Source organism: Bidens hawaiensis, unplaced genomic scaffold (assembly GCF_021521415.1).
Source record: "Bidens hawaiensis isolate Kalapana, Puna unplaced genomic scaffold, B.hawaiensis_p1.1 tig00015447_1, whole genome shotgun sequence".
NCBI lineage: Eukaryota > Viridiplantae > Streptophyta > Magnoliopsida > Asterales > Asteraceae > Bidens > Bidens hawaiensis.
Window position 1 is genome coordinate 41004 of NW_027492379.1, and position 19928 is coordinate 60931.

Here is a 19928-nt window from a genome sequence, read left to right on the forward strand (position 1 = left end):
CGAGAGGACCACTAAAACATCAAGGTCCAATTATAAGTTCACAACACTTTTGTTGTTGCTTATGACACACCATACTCCTTTTATTTTGAGTGGATGTTACCAAATTCCTTTTAACAACAAACGTCTGTATGGAAATAATCAATGCGTTATTTTTAATAATCAATGCGTTATTTTTAAGACGGTAAAGATCACAAGAAATTTTCCTTTTAAGACTCTAGAGATCTCAAGCTCTTTTTGTCTCCAAGATGGCGAAATCATCAAATAGTATTGAATATTTAATGAATGTTTACAATCAAGATCACGTAACGTGTAATATTAAGGTAGTGTTTGGTATACATGAATGACATGGAGAATGGAATGACTCATTGCATAAGAATGAAAAAAATGGTGTTTGGTTGCTCAATGGAATGCAATCGTCCATTACCCATGGAACCACATTACATCAAAATTCAAAACCATTCATTCTCACCCCCTTATTTTTTTTTCATTCCATTGTCAGTTCGAATCCCGAGTCCACCCGGGTTTTCGTCCATCCGTATGTTACGCCAGATAGTTATGCTCTTATAGTGGCACAACGACTGTCAAGTGGCAGCCACCGGTATGGTTTCCCGAGCGAAAGCCCAAGCCAAACTCTGAAGCTAGTGTGAGCCCAGTTAAAACAACATAGTCTAGCCAAAGTGAAACAACGAAGCTCTCTATTTTAAAGAGGGTAGCAGCCTAAGATATAAAAAATTCGTTTAAAAAAATATTTTATACAATTTACCAAACTTAAAAGTGTACTGCTTTTTGTTATTTGTAGACTACATAAATTTGAGTATTCCATTATTCAATTCATATATTTTTTTTACTTTTTTTAATGAAGCATTTACAGAAGATTTGAAACACGTTTTTTTTAGGATTAACCTAAATATACTCATTCTCTTACTTCTTTCTTCACGCTTTCTTTATGTGTTGTCCTTGATTATAATAATAGTAATATTTATTATATTTGTAAACTACATATATAAATAAAAAAAACTATATTAATAACACTTATAATATTAGTACTAATAAAATAAATTAATAACAACAACTTTATAGTCTTTAATATGATATATTTAATTGTGACAATTAAGTGATAAAAGTGTTGTAATGCAAAATGTTCATTTTTATGAAGGACGTGTTTAAAATGTTTGAATGCCATGTTAGATTCAAAGAGGGGTTGACGAGTATTGAAATCTTAGTTAACACTCCCTGTTTCTATAATTTATTTGAACAATTACTCTATGATAAGTTCAAAAATAAACCATTTAAACATGCCTGTATGTTCATAACCAACTTACCAAATCGTCAATTTCTTGTTTCCCCAAATTTGTTTAACCTTAAAAAAAGACCACTAGTCCCCTTGAAGGCATACAAACGAGCGAGCTACAAAGCGGCAATATGCCAACAGCAACCCTACGAGTCCCAAGGCTTCCTAATATGATATTTTGGAATTACCAAATGTGTGATTACAACCTACTCATAATAAATAGAATAAAAATTCAAAAAGCTGTAAAAAGAGAAAGGGTGGTTTTTGTTTTTTATTTATTTAAATTATTTTTATTTGTAATCTAGAATCATTGGTTGTATCTTATTGTGACACTCGTCAATTTCATGTTAACTCCGTTAATTCAAACTCCGTCAATTCAAACTTAAGATCACTTGATCTATAACGTACATCTCATTACATTTAAACTAGGGTTTTAAATGACGCTTGACAATCACTACACATGTAGTCTTTCGGGATTGCACCGAAACCCAAACGAGTTGACTCAAATCATTGGGGAACAAACGACAAACATCAAAACAATAAGTATTTGATAATTATGTGTTAGGTTTATGTATTATTTGATAATTATATGTAGAACATTAATTCAAGATGCAAAAGTCTATTTTATGCAAGAAATTTAATAACTAGAAGTAGAGGGGCCATTGTGTACCATATTATTATTAAATAATAACAAAACCCTACTCTCCCTCCCCCCTCCCAAACCCGATCCCCCCCCCCCCCCTCCTCTCTCTCCCTTGGCTGCCGTCACACTACACACACATACATACAAGGATTTTCAAGTTTGGTTGAAGAATTAAGGTGCTAGGAAGGTATTAACAACTCCCCTATGCGTTCTATATGTTTAATTTTGATATTGAAAATCCAAAACCCTAAGTCACGAAATTGATGATTAAGATGAGTTAGGGTTTAATTATATGCTTGATGATGATTGCTAATGAAATTGATAACTAATTGTGTTATTGTTATTTGATAATCACTTGTTCTTTGATTTAAACTTTCAAGAAAAACCCTAACTATGTGTGTAATGTGATATTGATATGCATGATTGGTAAATATTGTGACTAGAGTGTTATCTGCATGGATTATGGTTCATAGATTGTTGTTATGTTGAGTTTTGATGTAAACTGGTACTGGACAGATTGTTAAGTTTATGTTTAGACGACTGTAACTGAATGTTAATGTGGTAATTGGTCGAAATTCTTAACACTACAGTGTACTAGGTTGAGTCTAGTTTCTATAAAGTCCAAGTTTGTAATTTTTGGACGTGTAAAAGTTAACTTTTATTATTTTACAAAACTGAAGTACAAGTCTGAATTGTGAGGTCTGCTGTTAGGCTGTTTTGTATATATCATATCTCATAAACTACAAGACCAAATGGGTTGGTTCCACTTCTGAAAGCTAACATGTTGAGTTAAGAACATAACCCAATTGGTCTTGCATTAATTGAATTTACCATTTAACGGGAATAACAAATATCATTCTGTTGCGCATGATTTTGACTGCTGTGAGTTTACTGTAATGTTTTGGTTATTGTGAGAAATCTATGTGGAATAAAAATACAATAAAAGTAGTTCTGGAAACCTAACTCATGTTTGCTTTTGTGACGATTTTTGGTAAATTAATTGATATGTTATGATCTGTTGAATTGAGTAATCTTTCCAAGTAGAATTCTGTCTTGATAAAACTAGCTGCTGAACTATGTGAAAATACATGAAACATGTTTGTTGATCGATAATTGCTATGTTTTGACTAAATTGCCCCTTGTGGGGAATAATTTACTTGTAATGTACAATGTTAGTATTTGATGCTTAAGTAGTTGTATACATATGTAACGTGTCACCAATGTGTTTGTCGAGTCACACATAATTCACAAACGAAACACGAAACGTATCTCATGCATAGGTATTATGTGCCGAGTCTAGAGACTCAATAATAGTTCTAACACTTAGAAAATCTCATTCTTGTTTTAGAACGCTAGTGAGGATTTTCTGTGACGCGCATCTCTCGGTTGACTTGTTTTTGAATTCTTCGCAAACAGTGAGTTTCACGTTCCCCTTTTTACTCTTTTTAAACGCTTTTACTTGGGGGAGAATACATACTCCAAAACGCTTTAGATTTTGTTATTAGTTATATATCACTTGTAAGGCTAAGTGGCAAACGAACCAACTAAAGTCCTTCATACAATCGAACCGTTTAGTATTTGTATAATAGCTAGTCACTGTTGAGTAGTACTACCGGGTTTGACAAACCCCACGCAACTCTAAACTCGACTGGAGGTCGAGTGGATGTAATTTTGGCTAACACATTTTCCATGGTCGTGGTAGACATGGTGGCAAGGCAATTGATAAACAGTCGGCTTCGGTGTCGAACACTTAGTAATACATGTTTTACAGGCTAGCTGCCTATCGATATATAATTGACATAACATTATCTGGTAACGCAAACGCAAAACGCAAACACTTAAACGCAAACATTTTCTTTATTTATATATGTGAACTCACCAACCCTGTGTTGACACTTTTAGTATGTTATTCTCAGGTAGCCGAGGCGGGCGCGCGGTATAGGAACATGCATTTCATTGAACTCTATCGTTTTTGCAAACTTGTTTTTAAACTGTTATTAATTGGGTTTTAAGTCGTCTTGCGTGACGCAACACTTGGTTTACGAATTTACGCTTCCGCACTTATTTAAACTTAAATGTTTCGTGGTTTGAAAACTTTATGGTGTTTGATTATAACTAATGATTCCGATCCTGTTAGTTCACACCCTCTGACGGTAAAACTCCGTTAGTGGATTTTGAGGGTGTGACACTTATACTATTTATTATTTAACTAAGTTATTGAGTTGGACTAAAAATGATATGAAAATGAAAAAAAAAATCTTTTGGACTAAAAGTGAGAACATGAGCAAACCTTAAGGACTAAAACCATAACTCTATTTTTTTGTTAATATAAATTTGGAGTGTGTGTTTTAAGAAAAGAGAAGATGTCTAGAAAAGATTTGATTTACCGAATATTATAAAAAACATACTGATTCATTCATTCAGGGGATTAAGATTGAGATGCCAGAAATAATAAGGATCTGGTGCGATGATGACCATACTATTCCTCCTCCGACAACGACGACTGCTTCTTCTGCCGGAACAAGAATAATACGAATAAGAAGATTGGGAGACGATAAAGAAGAAGATTCTGCTGCTAAAAAGGCGGCTGAATGGCAGAGAAAAGTAAAGATTTTGATGTCAATGAGGTAAGTAATTCGTTCAAGATTCATCATCTACTAATGATGAACCTGGAGCCAAAACACGCCACCGTCCGGTACTACTTCCCGGGTCCCAGAGTATGTTACCTCCACGCACTCCGACGACTTAACTCCTGTGGTTAGGGTATGATTGATCATCTTGGCCTCCTACAAGTTTGCCTTTTTTCTTTAAAGGTTTTGTTCTATTTTGGTGTAGACACGAAGCATGTGCTTATGATGGATATTTCTTGGATCTATAAGTGTTTCATGTAATAAAATAGGTCTGCGTTTCGGGCATAGTCGCTTTAAGATGGGTATTTTGATTTGATAGAATGTATAAACAAGGCTGTGTTTTCTTTTGGATGTGGATGGTTATTTTTGTTTGTTTGATTAATATAATCAACTTTAGAGGGTGGTTTGATTTGTGGATTTTATAGCTTGTGTATACATATTTGGTAATATGAATTTGAATATGGGTGTCTTTGAAGATGATGCTGGTGTTGATGGCCATATTAATCAATCAGTAATATGTATTGAAAATGCCTCTAATGAGTAATGTATGCATGCATATGCATATATAGCTACATTAGACAATTAGACACAGGTGTGACAAAAATCTCATGCACTTTCTGAACCATAAGTGTACCGGTGAGTCGTGGCCACAAACTGATTCCACATCAGGGATTGTCACAAGTGCGTTCAGGCTTCAACCTATGCAATCCGCATATGCTCCTTTAGTACTTCAGTGTGATCAAACACCTATTTCTTTTTGCCTCTATGGAAGCAACATTTTGAATGTAAAGTTTTGAGAGCTATGGTAAATGCAATAGGTACATGTAGTCATAGTCAACCTTATAAAAGTGTCAATATCTGATTTCTTTTACATATTATTTTCATTCAAGTACAACCATACACACCAATTTAACTTGTTTTGGTGGGTAGAGAGATTAGTTGTCCAAGTCAAGTCTGCGGCCCGCCATCTTCGATAGCATGGGCATGCAATAGAGGGCTGGTTTCTGTTCGGGTGGATGACGTTTCCATGCACCAAGCACTCCCGTCTTCTTTTGCTTTTCCCCATAGCACAGCATAGAATCCCAAAGATATTATTGTTCCCCCAATAACACTACAATAAATTTGTCACTATTAACAAGTTGGATGCCTAATTGCACAAACAACAATATCAATTCCTTATGTCAACTTCATGATATACCTTCCGAGATGAAGAGAATCACCAAGAAATATGACACCCATCACAACTGCAATCACTATTGAAAATGGCTTAAACATGGCTACATAGACCGGCCCTTTCAACCGTAAAGCCCATATTTGAATCAAACCGCTCAGAAATCCAGTAGAGATGCCCTGTTTAAGGATATTTTAAACCTCTAATGCTACATGTAATCATGTATTCATGCAAATTTTGTTAAACTCTCAAAGTTTCTTACCATGTAAATTATAGAGGCTAGCATCATATCCGGTTTTAGTTTCCAAGCATCTAAATCCCTCACCATAATTAACCCTGCAAATGCAGCTACAATCAACCCACTTAACCCAAACACGAAAACAACCATTAGTACCACTGGATACTGGATCATGATTTGTGCCTGCAGTGTCACTGAAAGTACTTAAACTTTTGTCAAATTTAACCGGATAATATGCAAATTTTGGTACCTGGGAAACCAAAACAAATGAAAGCAGAAAGTTCTGACTTGCAAGCAAAATCCCACCAATAATCCAATACAAGCTTGATGAATCTGATGATAATGTGACCGATGTACCATCATACATGGTCGCCACAAGTGCACCCGATATTGACACTACTGTTCCTACAATCTTTGCTTGACTGGTATAGCTTCTAAAATTCAATCTTTCCATCCTAATAAAAGAATAACAAATACAAAAATACTTGATATTAAGACATTAACATGATGTCAGATTTCTTGTTTTACGAATTCAATGGAGTAAATTGGAAATTTGTTACAAAGCACCTGAAGATGAATGCAAGTATGAAGGTGAAAGCAGGTGCCAGATTGCTCATAACAGAGGAAAGTGTTGGAGAACTGTATTTGATACCAACATATCCAAATATTTGAGAAAGGTACCTGTTATTAACATCATGCAAATCATTAGATCATTGATTACCCAAAGTAACTGAAACCCAACCGAACTGAACCATTAACTGTTAACCGAAACCGAACCAAAAATCATTTATGGTTTTTTTTCTGTACCCTTGGTTAGGGGTGTTCTTCGGGTTTCGGGTTATTCGGATTTCAATGTTTTTAATCTTGACCCGAGACCCTACCCAAATCTATTGCGGTTTTTTCGAGTTCGGGTAATTTGGGTTCAGGTTTTTTCGGGTTGGGTTAATCGGGGTTTAAGTATCCTAGAAAACAAAAACAAAACATAAATAATAATAAAAACTATAATTCTAAAATTAAAGTAACATATTCGTCTTCTTCTTAACGAAAATAACCAAATAATAAACTAACATAAACCGATAAAAAAATTCAAAAAAAAAGAGTAATATTAAAAAAAGTCCAATCATAAAAAAAAAAAACAACATAAGCGTCTTCAATGAGGCGTGACTTTTGTGTTCGATCACGGTTGCTATTAGTGATAAGTAGAAAATATACATAAACAATAAAGATTCAATCCATATTATATCTAACCTTAACGGTTAAGGGTTAGCCTATTATATCTAAAAATATATATGTTTAAAAACAAAGTTTATTCGGGTTGACCCGAAACCCATAAATTAAACCCGAGAACCAACCCAAATTACTTCGGTTTGGGATCGGGCTAGTCCTTTCTCGGGTTCGGTTTTTCGGGTCGGGTTAGTTCGGGTACGGGTTTTCTCGGGTTGGATTTCGGGTAAAAGTGACAGTCCTACCCTTGGTTAACCGAATTAACCAAAACCAAACCGAACCATTCAAAGTTTCTTATATTTCACGCTTTTAACTTCCATTTCATGTATTTCTACGCAAAAAGTTGGTTGTCTCATTATGTAAGTTCAAAATTTTAGCCCAAGTTTGGTTTTAGTCATTTACCGATCAACTAACCTAATGAACCAATAACCAACATAGTTACGATTTATCCAAACCATTTCGGCTATCGGTTTTGATTACAGATTTTCTGAAAACTGATTTATCGGTTTCGGTTATGCATAAGAACCGAACCGAACTGAGCCAATGTTTGGTCATCCCTAGTTACTAGTAATGCCTAGGGTTTCAACAAATTGTAGAGATAATATTGTATTATATTAAGATTAATTTCAACCTAAATTACCCGATCAGACTAAGAAGAAAGAGCTTAACAACAACTGGTAGCTTCAACGCAGGGCCGTTTGATCTTCTGCAATTAATTAATAAATTAAAATTGAGTTCAATTTAATTAGAATGTGGGGAATAAAATAATGAAGCAAGCAATTAGATTAGATTAGGTTATTATACCTGCGGACGATAAATGCACAGGGAATGAGAAAGATGAAGCCGACGATGAAGACGTAAGTGGTGAAGACGTATGAATTGATGTCATGAGAAGTGGCTGACTTGAATAACGTGTTTCCGCCTACTATGATGCACTCCACAGTCACCATTGCTGTAAACGGCAGTACATCTCTGTAGCAGATTCTACCACCCATGGATTGATTAACTTGATCTTTGCAGTAACTGAACAAACGGATATTTGGATCTGGAATTAGATGCTTTGAAGCATTCAAACAACAGTCGGTCAGTGCCAATCAGTGTAGGTCAATGTTATTCAATACTCACTATCTATGTATGTATGTATGTGCTATTTATTAATTAAATATATCAGTTAATACGCCCCAATTATATAACCGATTTTTTTTCTTTTTTTGGTAAAGCAGGTTTACGGTTAATTGTGTTCTAAAAATCTAGGTGTTGTTGACACGTGCCCGCCAAATTTACTTTTGAAGGTGGTCTTTTTTTTTTTTAATTTCAATTGTTAAAGGTCATCGCTAGCTGACCCAATCTAGTCATACGAAGTCCTTAAACGCCTCTAGTTTATCTCTAGTTCTAGGGAAAACCCACCCTCCTGAGTGTTAAAATCCCGGACGCCTTCAGGATCGAACTGATCTCAGTTGTCTTTCATTGAGCCGCCCATATCCCCCAAAGTGTTATAAGTGGGGATTGAACTTAAGTCTCTATTGAAAAACTCAAGCTTCCTACCATTACACCACATTGAAAATGACTACTTTTAAAGGTCTTGAGTTGGGCTCAATTTTTTAATTTTGTGGTTACGAATTTTTTTTAATCTTATTTTGTGAGTGTGACTAGAACTCATTATCATTAGATCAAGTTAGTGATTATGACTTTTTAGGTATAGCCCGTTAAATATGTCTAAAAGAACATACTAGCAGCATTATTCCAAACTTTATTTTATTTTCACTACAAGTTATAATGTTAATATATATTCAAAATGAATAATAAGAAAGTGTCGAGGCAACAAATAATGGACGGGAGAAAGGTTTAATCGTGAGAGGTTGGCCCCTAAAATCGCATGTGCATCTTTGCAACGAGCTGCACTTATGTTGGAAGACGACATTTTACCTCTCACATGTCTTCACGAAAAGACTGGCTATAACTTTAAGCCTAGTGATTTCAGGGTGTTGGAAAAGGCGTTACTCCCTTAGTGGTGAGGGCAAGGCTAGCCTAGAGGACATGTTATGGATCGATGGTAAAACCATTTTCTTTTATCATAATAAATGACTCGGGTTCAATTCACTTTCATATGGTTCGTATATTTTCGCCTGTCATTTTTTGGTTGCCATTTGCCAGTGATTTGCCGCTCAATGTTCTCAACTTATTTCACGAATGTTTGATGTTTATGTTGATCAGGTGTCCACTAGTTCCATATTTTCATGTTTAATTTTTAAACTTTATTATTTTAATATTTAAATTTTATAATAAATATTTAATGTTGATTTTTTTTACTTTTAATCTTTAGGTCACAATTGTCACGGTCTATATTTTGGTCATATGATTTTTTAAACCCACTTCCGTTTTTCTTTTACAACGATGCAACCTTTCATGATTTCCGAATATAATTTCCCGACATGCTTTTTTAACTAAATGGAAGAAGCGAAGAGCAAATGGAAAAGTAACAAAGTCTCTGGTGGGGTCTTAACATTTTCCTAACAAAACCTCAAAAAGGTTCTTCTCAATTATTATCAATCTTTGAATATAAAGATACATCTGAGAACCCATTTTTTTTACTCGCATGGGGCATCCAAAATCGCAAAGACGATTTAGGTGAAGGTTTACCATTAATCTTGTGATGGACAAAATATGTAGATTTAAAAGTAGAATTAGAAATGGGTGTTTGTCGTTCTAAAAAACAGCCAAATTTTTTTAGAAGCACATCCTTCTGATGAAAATTTAACGAAGCACATCCATCTAGCGAAAATTATGAAATGACGTCTTTCCGGCAAAACTTTAACGGAAGGAGACCCCTAAACTGCGAGAATTTCGTATTGATGACATGTATAGATTTACATAAGTAAACAAAAACAAATCTTAGGCTGTTCAGTTGTTCTATGTTCTTTGTTGTACACTTGTACCAAAAGGTTTCAAATTCAATTATTTAGTTTGAATCCATTAAGTTGACATTAGTTATATGTTTATGAATAAATGATTAGATATTAAAAGAATACTGTCAAGTTGTCGGCAACACAATGACACATTCAAGTTCCGCTCTGCTCAACTCATGGGCAGCTCAACATGTTTTGTTGTCTCTTAATAAAAAATAAATATCAATAGGGGAAACTACATAAACAAAAACCAACATACAAAAAAAGGCATATGTGAACTATTAAAATATCATAAACTAATATTTAGAAAAAGACGTGCAATTTTTATAAAGAAATCGGGGTCATTGATTAACATTCATTCATAATAACGGAGACTTTGATGAATCCAATAGGTACATGAATCCAAAATGTCAATGCCTAATTTCTTTAACATATAACTATATCAATTCAAGTACAACTTGAATTGATATACAAACCAACTTAACTTCTTTTGGTGAGTAGAATCTGTCTTTAGCTGTCGAAGTCAAATCTGCGGCCCCCCATCTTCGATAGCATGGGCTTGCAACAGAGAGCTGGTTTCTGTTCGGGTGGATGATGTAACATTCGTCATTTTCGGTCCTTTTTTGTATTTGTATCAAAACCCGACCCGATTTGTAAACCAAATCTTTCACTAATATAAAATCTTGGATTTTTATGTTTCATAATCATCTCTTACTTTTTGGATTTGTTACTAGTTTGTATTATTTAAACCTTTTTTTATATAAAAAAAAGCACATGCAAGTATTGATATAAAACAAGGAAAACAAGTTTGACTCATTCCCTATATAAACAACCTCACCCCCTTCATTTCTTCTTGCTCATTCATCTTCTTTCTCTCTCAAACTAAGAACACTATCTCTAACCTTCAAGGTTCATAATTATCTAACAACAACCTTCTTTAGTTTTTGTTTTGTTACTTACTAATTCGTATCTTGTGGTACAACATATATATAATATGCACCTATTGTTTCCTTCGACTTTCATCTTCTTGGGGAGGTGATATGCTACAAGGCAAGGCTTCATGGAGAACTCTTTGTAGTTCTTGATTATACTATTTTCCTTTAATGATTTACTAGTCTTGTTTATATTGTAAGTAGTTTAGTTTTAATTCATGTTTAAAGAGTTTCATGGTCTTGGGTATGAAGTCACTAGTCTCGGTTTTATCCCGAGATTAGACCCGAATCAAGACCGATCCAAGACCGAACTCTTGTTTACTAGCTTTTGTTTTAAATAGTTTTGTTTACTAGTTTTGTTTAAAATAGTTAAATAAACATGTTTATGAAAGATTTGAACCTTGTAACTTCTAAAACCATTTTGATAGTTCTATGGTATTTGGGTATGTGGCAACCATCCTCGGTATCATTCCGAGTCAAGGACCGAACTAAACCGAGTTCACTTGCCTAAGACACACAAGTGTGTTTTTGGCCATCGAAACTCATCTTTTCTTCAAGAATGTATTTTAAACTAATTTTAAGTATTTTATCAACTTACTTGGTGTGTCGGAATCCAACTTGATCTTATAACAAGCTTGGACCGGTGAAACCAAATACTCACTTAACGGATGTTAAGGTTCTTCATAATAGAACTATATACTTGGTTAAGTCTTTCGATTTTATTGAGTTATCTCAAAACATTTTGGAAAGTTAACTTTGAGTTTAGTTAATTATCTAGACCCAAGTTAACAAAATCCGAACACTCAATTAAAACCTTGTTTTGGTGTTCATATACCCAAAGGGTCTTGTATTAATGCATTATAACCCATATAAGTTACTTAACATAGGTTGAGTAATAATTATGAATGAAATACCAAGACCCGGTTTCGAGTAAACTTACTTTTTTTTACATGTCTTTAATTTCCCAACTATGTATATATTTAAACAATGAACTTCATTATTTACTTTACTTGTCATATTTTACTTTAAACCCTTCCAAGACTACCTACTAACTTAAGACCCATTTAATCTAGGTCTTGCTCGCTAAACCCGATCTCCGATTATTCACGAATCAATCTTTCAAGTTATTTAGTTAACGTGAGTACATTTCATCCCCCGTTTTCACTTTTATCTTTTGGGGGTAACATGCATACTTATTCAACAAAAATGATTTATATTATACTCATTTCTCAAACCATAAACTTTAGGATGTATGATGCTAGAATACTTGCTCTATTGTGTGTTATATGTCTCATATGCTTTACTTGTGCGAGTGTTTATTTTTATGTTGTTATTGAGCCTCATTAAGTATGATCATACGCTCCCCTAACTACTTAGCCTTGTGCTAGTAGAATAGGGCCTCATTATCCGAGTATGTCGGTTGTTACCGAGTAGAAAGGATCCTCATTTACATATGTTTTATATGCCACGATTGATGCTTTTATTTATAGTCTCATATACGTTTGTGGATTTCGCTCATATTATATATACTCAAAACTATGAAATTGTTCACCAACATACGTGTTGACAAATGTTATTTTATGCATTGTTACATGTTTGATTATTTCTTGAGTTGGAGTGCGAAGACGTCATTCTATTTGATACCGCTAGGTTATTAGAAGAATGAACAATATCTATCTTTTATATTTTGGTGTTTATTTGTATGAACAATATGTGTCACTTTGATGTTTGAATGAAATTAATGAGTTGATTAAATATTGTCACTTTAATAGTGTCTTGTATATTTATCCAATCACGTTGCACCCCGGCATGTTCCGCCGCCTTTAATCGGGGTGTTACAGATGACGTTTCCATGCACCGAACACTCCCATCTTCTTTTGCTTTTCCCCATAACACAGCATAGAATCCTAAAGATATTATAGTTCATCCAACAACACTACAATCAATGTGACATCTGCCCTAATCCGACTCGACCCAGGTACCCGTTTCTCTTATCCGATCTCTTTCTGTTATGATTTAATATTTATTTATACTTATATTTTTACTTTTAATAATAATATATATTTTCCTTCCCGCCTCTTTCTCTCTCTTTCTTTCCGCCGTCCCATCCCTCTTCTTCTCTCTTTCCGCCTTCTTTTCCCTCTTGTCGCCGTCCCGCCCTTACGCCTTGTTTCCCTCTTTTTCTTCTAACTCTTTGCTTGTCCTTTGTTCCTTCCCGCCTAAGGTTGTCTGCGCAGCTCCACGCGCCAGACTCCCTTACAAGGAATCCTGCGTGAAGACCACCTGTACAGCGATTCGCGAGACGAACTCTTCTCGCAGCGCGCTAAGAATTGTAATTCTTCTCGCAACGCGCTAAGAACGGTAGTTCTTCCCGCGACGCGCTAAGGATTTGTAGTTCTTCTCGCAGCGCGCTAAGAATCGTAGTTCATCCCTCGACGCGCGAAGAATTTTAGTTCTTCCCGCGGCGCGCTAGGAATTTTAGTTCCTCCCGCGGCGCGCTAAGAAATGTGATTCTTCCCGCGACGCGTTAAGGTTGGTTCTGTCTGCCTTCGCGCTCGCGCACTTTTGCCTTCGCGCTCCAGCCTTCTCGCGCTAAACCCTTTGAGTTTTCTTCTGTTTAATCTAGCCTTTTGCTTTTGTGTTGTCTTATCTTTTGTGCTGTTGACCTAATCTGCTTTATGTCTGAAAAGTTACTTTCGGCGCAGCATGCGCACCAACCCCATTGGTTGGCAGAAAAAGTGACTGACATTATCTTTTGAAATCTGCTTTTTCCATGCTTTGACCAGTACCTTTTTCTGAACCGCCCATGCCTTTTTACTGTTCCCTGTCAGCCTTTTTCTCTTTTTCCCTGCTGCCATATCTTTTGATATCTTTTGCTTTTGGAATCTTTTGCTTTTTGAGATCTTTTTCCCCTTTTTCTAGGGATTGTGTTCCCTAGGGTTTCTCTATAAATAATAGTATTATTTTTTCCTAACACTACACACACAAAACACTTAATCTCTCCTGTTCTCCTTGCTCTCTCTGCCGCCTCCCTCTCTGCCTCCGTCTTCCTCCCTGTTCTGTCCTGCTCTTCCGGTAATATATATATATTATATATAATAATTTACTTATTAATTATGCTAACTTATAATCAAGACTTAAAACAGATCGTTAAAACAATAATCTTTAATTATAGGTTAACTTGTGCTTGTTTAAAGTTGGTTCTTGCTTTATCTTACACCGCATCGTTTATCAAGTGAGTAATCTCGTACCTAATCCCTTTTTGTTTTTAATGTTTTGGGATGTTCATGTGTTCATACAAACTTAGAGTCTTAAACTTGTTTATGAACTTTAGTCGCGCAGTATCCCATGTGTTGAGGACGTTTACTTGGCTGTTTATTTGTATGTGTGTATCATTAACCGCTTTGTTCGGCCTATTCCGCAGTTTTCATGGATCCATTAGATGAACACGGGAGACCTATCGTTTACGGTTTTCTTTGTTTACACTTGCACAGATGTTTTCTCGTTTTTGTGCTCAATTGGGAGCACGGATTGAACTATGAACTATGAGCTATGATCTATTTAGGCTTGATCACAATCTGATTGCACCCTTGTTAAACACCAGACATACACGTGTTGCGCGCAGATTTATTGTTATCTATGTATTGTATTAAACTTGATTTCTCACCAACACGCAAGTGATTGACGTTTTATTTTAACACATGTTCAGGTTTGCTGTAGCTACATTTGGAGCTTGTGGACACGTAGGACGTTTTTTTTACTTTTGGACCTAGATTAAAATGTATCAAGACAAGTTATTGTTGTTCGAATATTTTGCCTTATAATATATTGATTTATGTTGATTTATGTTATCTTGTGCGCGTGCGTGAATGAATATATTTATTAAATATTGACACCCAATAGTGTTACGAGTAATGAAACAATATGTGGCGCCCCGATGTATAATCCGCCTTTGGTCGGGGTGTTACAATCAACATTGTCACTAACAAGTTATATACTAGTTACATACAAATAGTATCAATTTATAATGTCAAATTCAAGTAAGAAGAAACACCTTCCAAGATGGAGAGAAACCAAGAAATACGACACCCATCACAACTGCAATCACTATTGAAAATGGCTTAAACATGGCTACATAAACGGGACCTTTCAACCGCAGAACCCATATTTGTATCAAACCATTTAAAAATCCAGTAGAGATGCCCGGTTTAAGGCTATTTTAAAACTCTAATGCTACATGTAATCATGTATTCATGCAAATTTTGTTAAACTCTCAAGTTTCTTACCATGTAAATTATAGAGGCTAGCATCATATCAGGTTTTAGTTTCCAAGCATCTAAATCTCTCACCATAATTAACCCTGCAAATGCAGCTACAATCAACCCACTTAACCCAGATACGAAAACAACCATTAGTACCACTGGATACTGGATCATGATCACTGCCTGCAGTATATATGCTACTATTTGACAAATTTGAACCGGATAATATGTAGTTTTTGGCACCTGAGAAACCACAACAAATGAAAGTAGAAAGTTTTGACTTGCAAGAAAAATCCCACCAATAATCCAATATAAGCTTGATGAATCTGATGATAATGTGACTGATGCACCATCATACAGGGTTGCCACAAGTGCACCTGATATTGACACTACTGTTCCCACAATTTTTGCTTGACTGGTATAGCTGCTAAAACTCAGTCTTTCCATCCTATAAAATATTGGACAGGAAGTTGAATACAAAAACATTATGTCAGATTCCTTGATTTACAAATTCAATGAAGTATTAGTAAAGTATAAATTTGTTAAAGAGTACCTGAAGATGAATGCAAGTATGAAGGTGAAAGCAGGTGCCAGATTGTTCATAACAGAGGAAAGTGTTGGAGAACTGTATTTGATACCAGCATATGCAAATATTTGGCAAAGGTACCTGTTATTAACAGCATGTGAATCATTACATCATTGATTGAGAAGTTAATAATAGAATTAAGGGTGTCAAGTGTCAACGACCCGAGCCGAGCCTGAGCTCAAGCCATGGCGGATCCAGAAATTTTTGTCAGTGGTTGCCAGAAATGGTCAACCTAGAACAGGTCAGGTCAAACTAAAACGGGTCAAATCAAAATGGGTCGAGTTAAAAGAACTTAAATTAAATAAACCACAATAAACAAAAATACATATTGAAATAACCTTTCCATAATTGTTATAGCTCAAAGCTCTTATGTACAAATAAAAAAATTAACAAAGTTAAATAGTGTAGAATTTAAAAAAGAAATGATACTCTAAATACTATCATATTTGGTCTAAATTTTATAACGGTCCAATTAAAATCAAGAATTTATCACTACATTAACGACTAATTGATGAAGCGGTTATCCAATTAAATCTTAATTATTATTTTGTGAAAGCATATTTAAACTTGCATTTGAAAAGTTGGGTTCAGAAAGTTAGCTTTGGGGCACTAAAAAAACATGGATAGGACACTTTGGGTATTTGAACCTAATATATTATAAGTTTATAGAAGAAAATACAAATTGGAGGGGATTCCTACGCTCCCACTGGCTCAACACTGAATCCGCCCCTGACTCGAGCTAGGCTCGTTTCGAGCTCTATTTCTAGAGCTCGAGCTTGGCTTGCTTAATACATAATTAATTAACCGATATACGTTTTTATTTATTTTTATCTATTTTGAGAAAAACCTTGAACAACCCTAAGCTTGGCTCGAGCTCGTATAGTACCTTAAACGAGCTGAAGCTTGGGTTTGATTTTAGGTTTTGTTATATTCTAGGTATGGAAATGGAAGAACTAGGTATGATCTATTATGTTGTTTTCTAGAATCTTAGATTTGGCGTGCTCTCTGTTCATTGGCTGATGCAAACTGTACTGTTTACTCCTTCCGTCCTTTGCTTAAGTCATCGTCTTCATCTTCTTTCAAACTGGATTAATTCTACAAACATCAAGTCATCGTCTTCTATTTATTGTTATTTTTTATGTTTTCACTTTTTAATGACGATACTTCTGATGATGGACTTTTTTCTATAGCCAAAAATTCAAAAATATCCGTACTCTATATTTAACATGGTGATCTATATTTTGTCATGACACAACATGGATCATTATAGGCTTTTTTTTTTTTTTTTATAATTTCGTTGTATTAGTTTTTTTTTTAAGTTGTATAAGTGTCACTGATCATACTTTTTGCAAACGTCATTAGGTTAGCTTTTCTCTTTTCCGAACACTTGCTTGTTTTATAACATATTTATCATTTAGTTGCATCAAAAAATTCTTCGAATGAAGATATTGCTTAAGTGTTGAATAGCTAAGAATAAACGAAGCATAAGTATAATATAAGTCAAAAGTCACATAGTAGTTTATTATTATTATTATTATTATTATTCAACTATTTATATTTTGGTTGCGTATTTATGTAGGCTTTGGAAGCATGATTTTGGTGGAGCTATCATTGAACTTAGCTGCTGCAAGTTTACGCCAAGTTTACAGGGCTACTCTACGTGCATCAGGAGAGGATGTTGCTATTAAGGTTAGACAGGCTAATGAATCTCACTCTTTGTGTTGTTTTTGTTTATAATTGTAGTTGGAATTGCAACAGAGCATAACTGTTGTTTTTGCAGGTTCAAAGGCCTGAAATAGAGCCTATAATATACAGGGATCTTTTCCTTTTTAGAACACTAGCTTCATTTTTAAATGGAATCAGTCTACAAAAGCTGGGTTGCAATGCAGAGCTTATTGTTGATGAATTTGGTGAGAAGCTTCTGGAGGAGCTTGAATAAACAACGGTACTATTCAGATTATAGTATTTCATTTCTGGAAGAGGTATAAACGAGACAGTATTAATTACTTAATAACTTGAGTCTTTTTGTTTTGTAATTATCAGGAAGCTCGCAATATTGAAGATTTTCTCGAAAACTTCAAGGGTGATCCAACCGTTAAAATTCCCAGGGCCTCCAGACAGCTATCTGGTTCACGTGTTCTGGTTATGGAATGGCTTGATGGAATCCGGTGCACTGATCCACAGGTAATATGATTCACATATAAGTTTTTCAGAAAGTATAAACCATTAGATCACGCTTGATGCTATTGATTTCTTTTTTCATTTATCTCAGGCCATTAAGGAGGCTGGTATAGATGTAAAAGGATTTTTGACTGTCGGTGTTAGTGCTGCTTTGAGATAGTTGCTAGAATTTGGATTGTTTCATGGTGATCCTTACCCTGGAAATATTTTTGCCATGCGTGATGGGCGTATTGCTTATGTGGACTTTGGGAATGTTGCTCAGCTAAGTCAAGTAATGTTTACACTACACTATTTTCACTGCTATAAGAATCTAATGTTGCCATGATTGCCGTTTTAAAACTAATTTGTTGTTTTCTGTCTGTGTTCAGCAAAACAAACAGATTTTGATTGATGCTGTTGTGCATGCCGTAAATGAAGATTATGCTGAAATGGCAAATGATTTCACAAGACTTGGATTCCTTGTAAAAGGAACGGATGCCGCACCCATAATTCCAGCATTGGAAGCAATTTGGCAGAATTCGGCTGGAAAAGGACTAGCTGATTTTTATTTTAGAAGTGTTACAGGTAAACTTTATATTTTGATTATATATATATATATATGTATGTATAAGTGGCCACTCATTTAGTGTATATCATATAATTAACAATCTTTGATGAAATTCATTTTGATGCAAGAAAATTTAATCAGCATTCGGATCCCTGAAAGAATCCCTTTAGTCATTCGTTTGTTATTGACTCAAGAAGGCATCTGTTTTACACTGAAACCAGATTTTAAATTTCTCGAGGTAAAACTACTCTTAAATGTCACATAGTGTATCCTTTTGAGGAATGTTATTGAAAGTAATTATTCATTTTTTTGTAAAATAGTTTTTATCGCATTACATATTAATAGCATAACACTTTACCAGGTTGCATATCCATATGTTGCAAAGCGCCTTTTGACAGACCCAAACCCTGCTCTTCGAGAACGCCTCATACAGGTCAGTTATTTGCTATTTCACAGTTTCTTTAAATCTTAAATTCTTGAAAGTCATGTATCTATTTTTTTCTTACTTTAAGCGATTTCATTTATATGTTAGGTTCTTTTCAAAGATGGTGTTTTTCAATGGAAGCGACTTGATTACTTAATTGTGCTGGCAAAGGAGAATGTGGCAAAGATGAGCAGTAATCCTGCACTTCAAGGAAATAACATGTGCGTATTTAAATTATACAAACATGTGTGAATATGTATCTCTTTTATCCCTTTCCCCCTAAAATGAAAACAAACAAATTAATTATGAATCTAAAGTATAATATTTTTACTTATGATCAGAGAAAGCTCAGAGAGTTGAAGGTTCAAAAGAAATTGGATCTGACAGACACCATTAAAGACCGAAAAACTTTAGTCAAAGCGAAATCTTTTAACCAAAAAAATCGAAATTGAACCAAAGCGAAACTAAAACCTGAAACCGACCCGGGTTCAAAAACCGAATATATTGAAACCAAACTGAAATGAAACAACTGAATCCGAATTGAAAACCAAAAAAACAGAAATAAAAAACTAAAAAACCTTTAATCAAGTGAAACAAAAAATCGGAAAAAAAAAAACCGAAACGAAACTAAAACCAAAAATACATATAAGGAGGACAAAATGGTCTTTTCACCAAAACTCTTAAAAATAAAGTGTGTAAGCAAAATGTACAACTTCTAACGCATATATTTATTAGACCCAATTACAAATTTTGTCCTTTAAAAAAAGCCAAATTACGGTTCGTGTCCTTTCCTTGCAGGCGGTGTCCTTTAAACTTTTTTTTTCTACACGTTATGTCCTTTACGCTAACTGGGTTAGAAAAACTCAGTTAAATGCCCTCACGTGAGACGCATG

The 19928-nt window shown here is 34.7% G+C and overlaps 1 protein-coding gene and 2 pseudogenes across 2 annotated transcripts; 1 reads left to right on the forward strand and 2 right to left on the reverse strand.

The window, feature by feature from the left end:
* Positions 1 to 5268: 5268 nt before the first annotated feature.
* LOC143549167 (WAT1-related protein At5g40230-like) lies at positions 5269 to 8195 on the reverse strand. Its single transcript, XM_077040139.1, has 7 exons — positions 8002 to 8195; positions 7838 to 7903; positions 6541 to 6654; positions 6224 to 6428; positions 5998 to 6156; positions 5763 to 5914; positions 5269 to 5675 (listed from the first exon to the last, which is right to left on the reverse strand). Exons 1-7 carry the CDS (start codon positions 8190 to 8192, stop codon positions 5513 to 5515), a joined length of 1050 nt encoding a protein of 349 aa, XP_076896254.1. The 5' UTR covers positions 8193 to 8195; the 3' UTR covers positions 5269 to 5512.
* Positions 8196 to 10626: 2431 nt separating this feature from the next.
* On the reverse strand, positions 10627 to 16229 carry LOC143549180 (WAT1-related protein At5g40230-like; annotated as a pseudogene).
* A 717-nt stretch (positions 16230 to 16946) lies between these two features.
* LOC143549168 (protein ACTIVITY OF BC1 COMPLEX KINASE 1, chloroplastic-like) lies at positions 16947 to 19256 on the forward strand (annotated as a pseudogene). The gene is made up of 8 exons (XR_013138096.1): positions 16947 to 17572; positions 17664 to 17828; positions 17927 to 18067; positions 18156 to 18335; positions 18433 to 18628; positions 18771 to 18849; positions 18973 to 19044; positions 19144 to 19256. The product of XR_013138096.1 is annotated as a protein ACTIVITY OF BC1 COMPLEX KINASE 1, chloroplastic-like (transcript).
* Positions 19257 to 19928: the final 672 nt, after the last annotated feature.

Bases quoted from the DNA above. Each gene is read 5' to 3' on its own strand.
- LOC143549167 (XM_077040139.1), bottom strand. From the start codon at position 8,192: ATGGGTGGTAGAATCTGCTACAGAGATGTACTGCCGTTTACAGCAATG. The intron at 7,904-8,001 runs GTATAATAACCT...AATTAATTGCAG, and splicing joins TGTGCATTTATCGTCCGCAG to AAGATCAAACGGCCCTGCGT. The intron at 6,655-7,837 runs GTAATTTAGGTT...TGTTAATAACAG, and splicing joins TTTCTTCTTAGTCTGATCGG to GTACCTTTCTCAAATATTTG.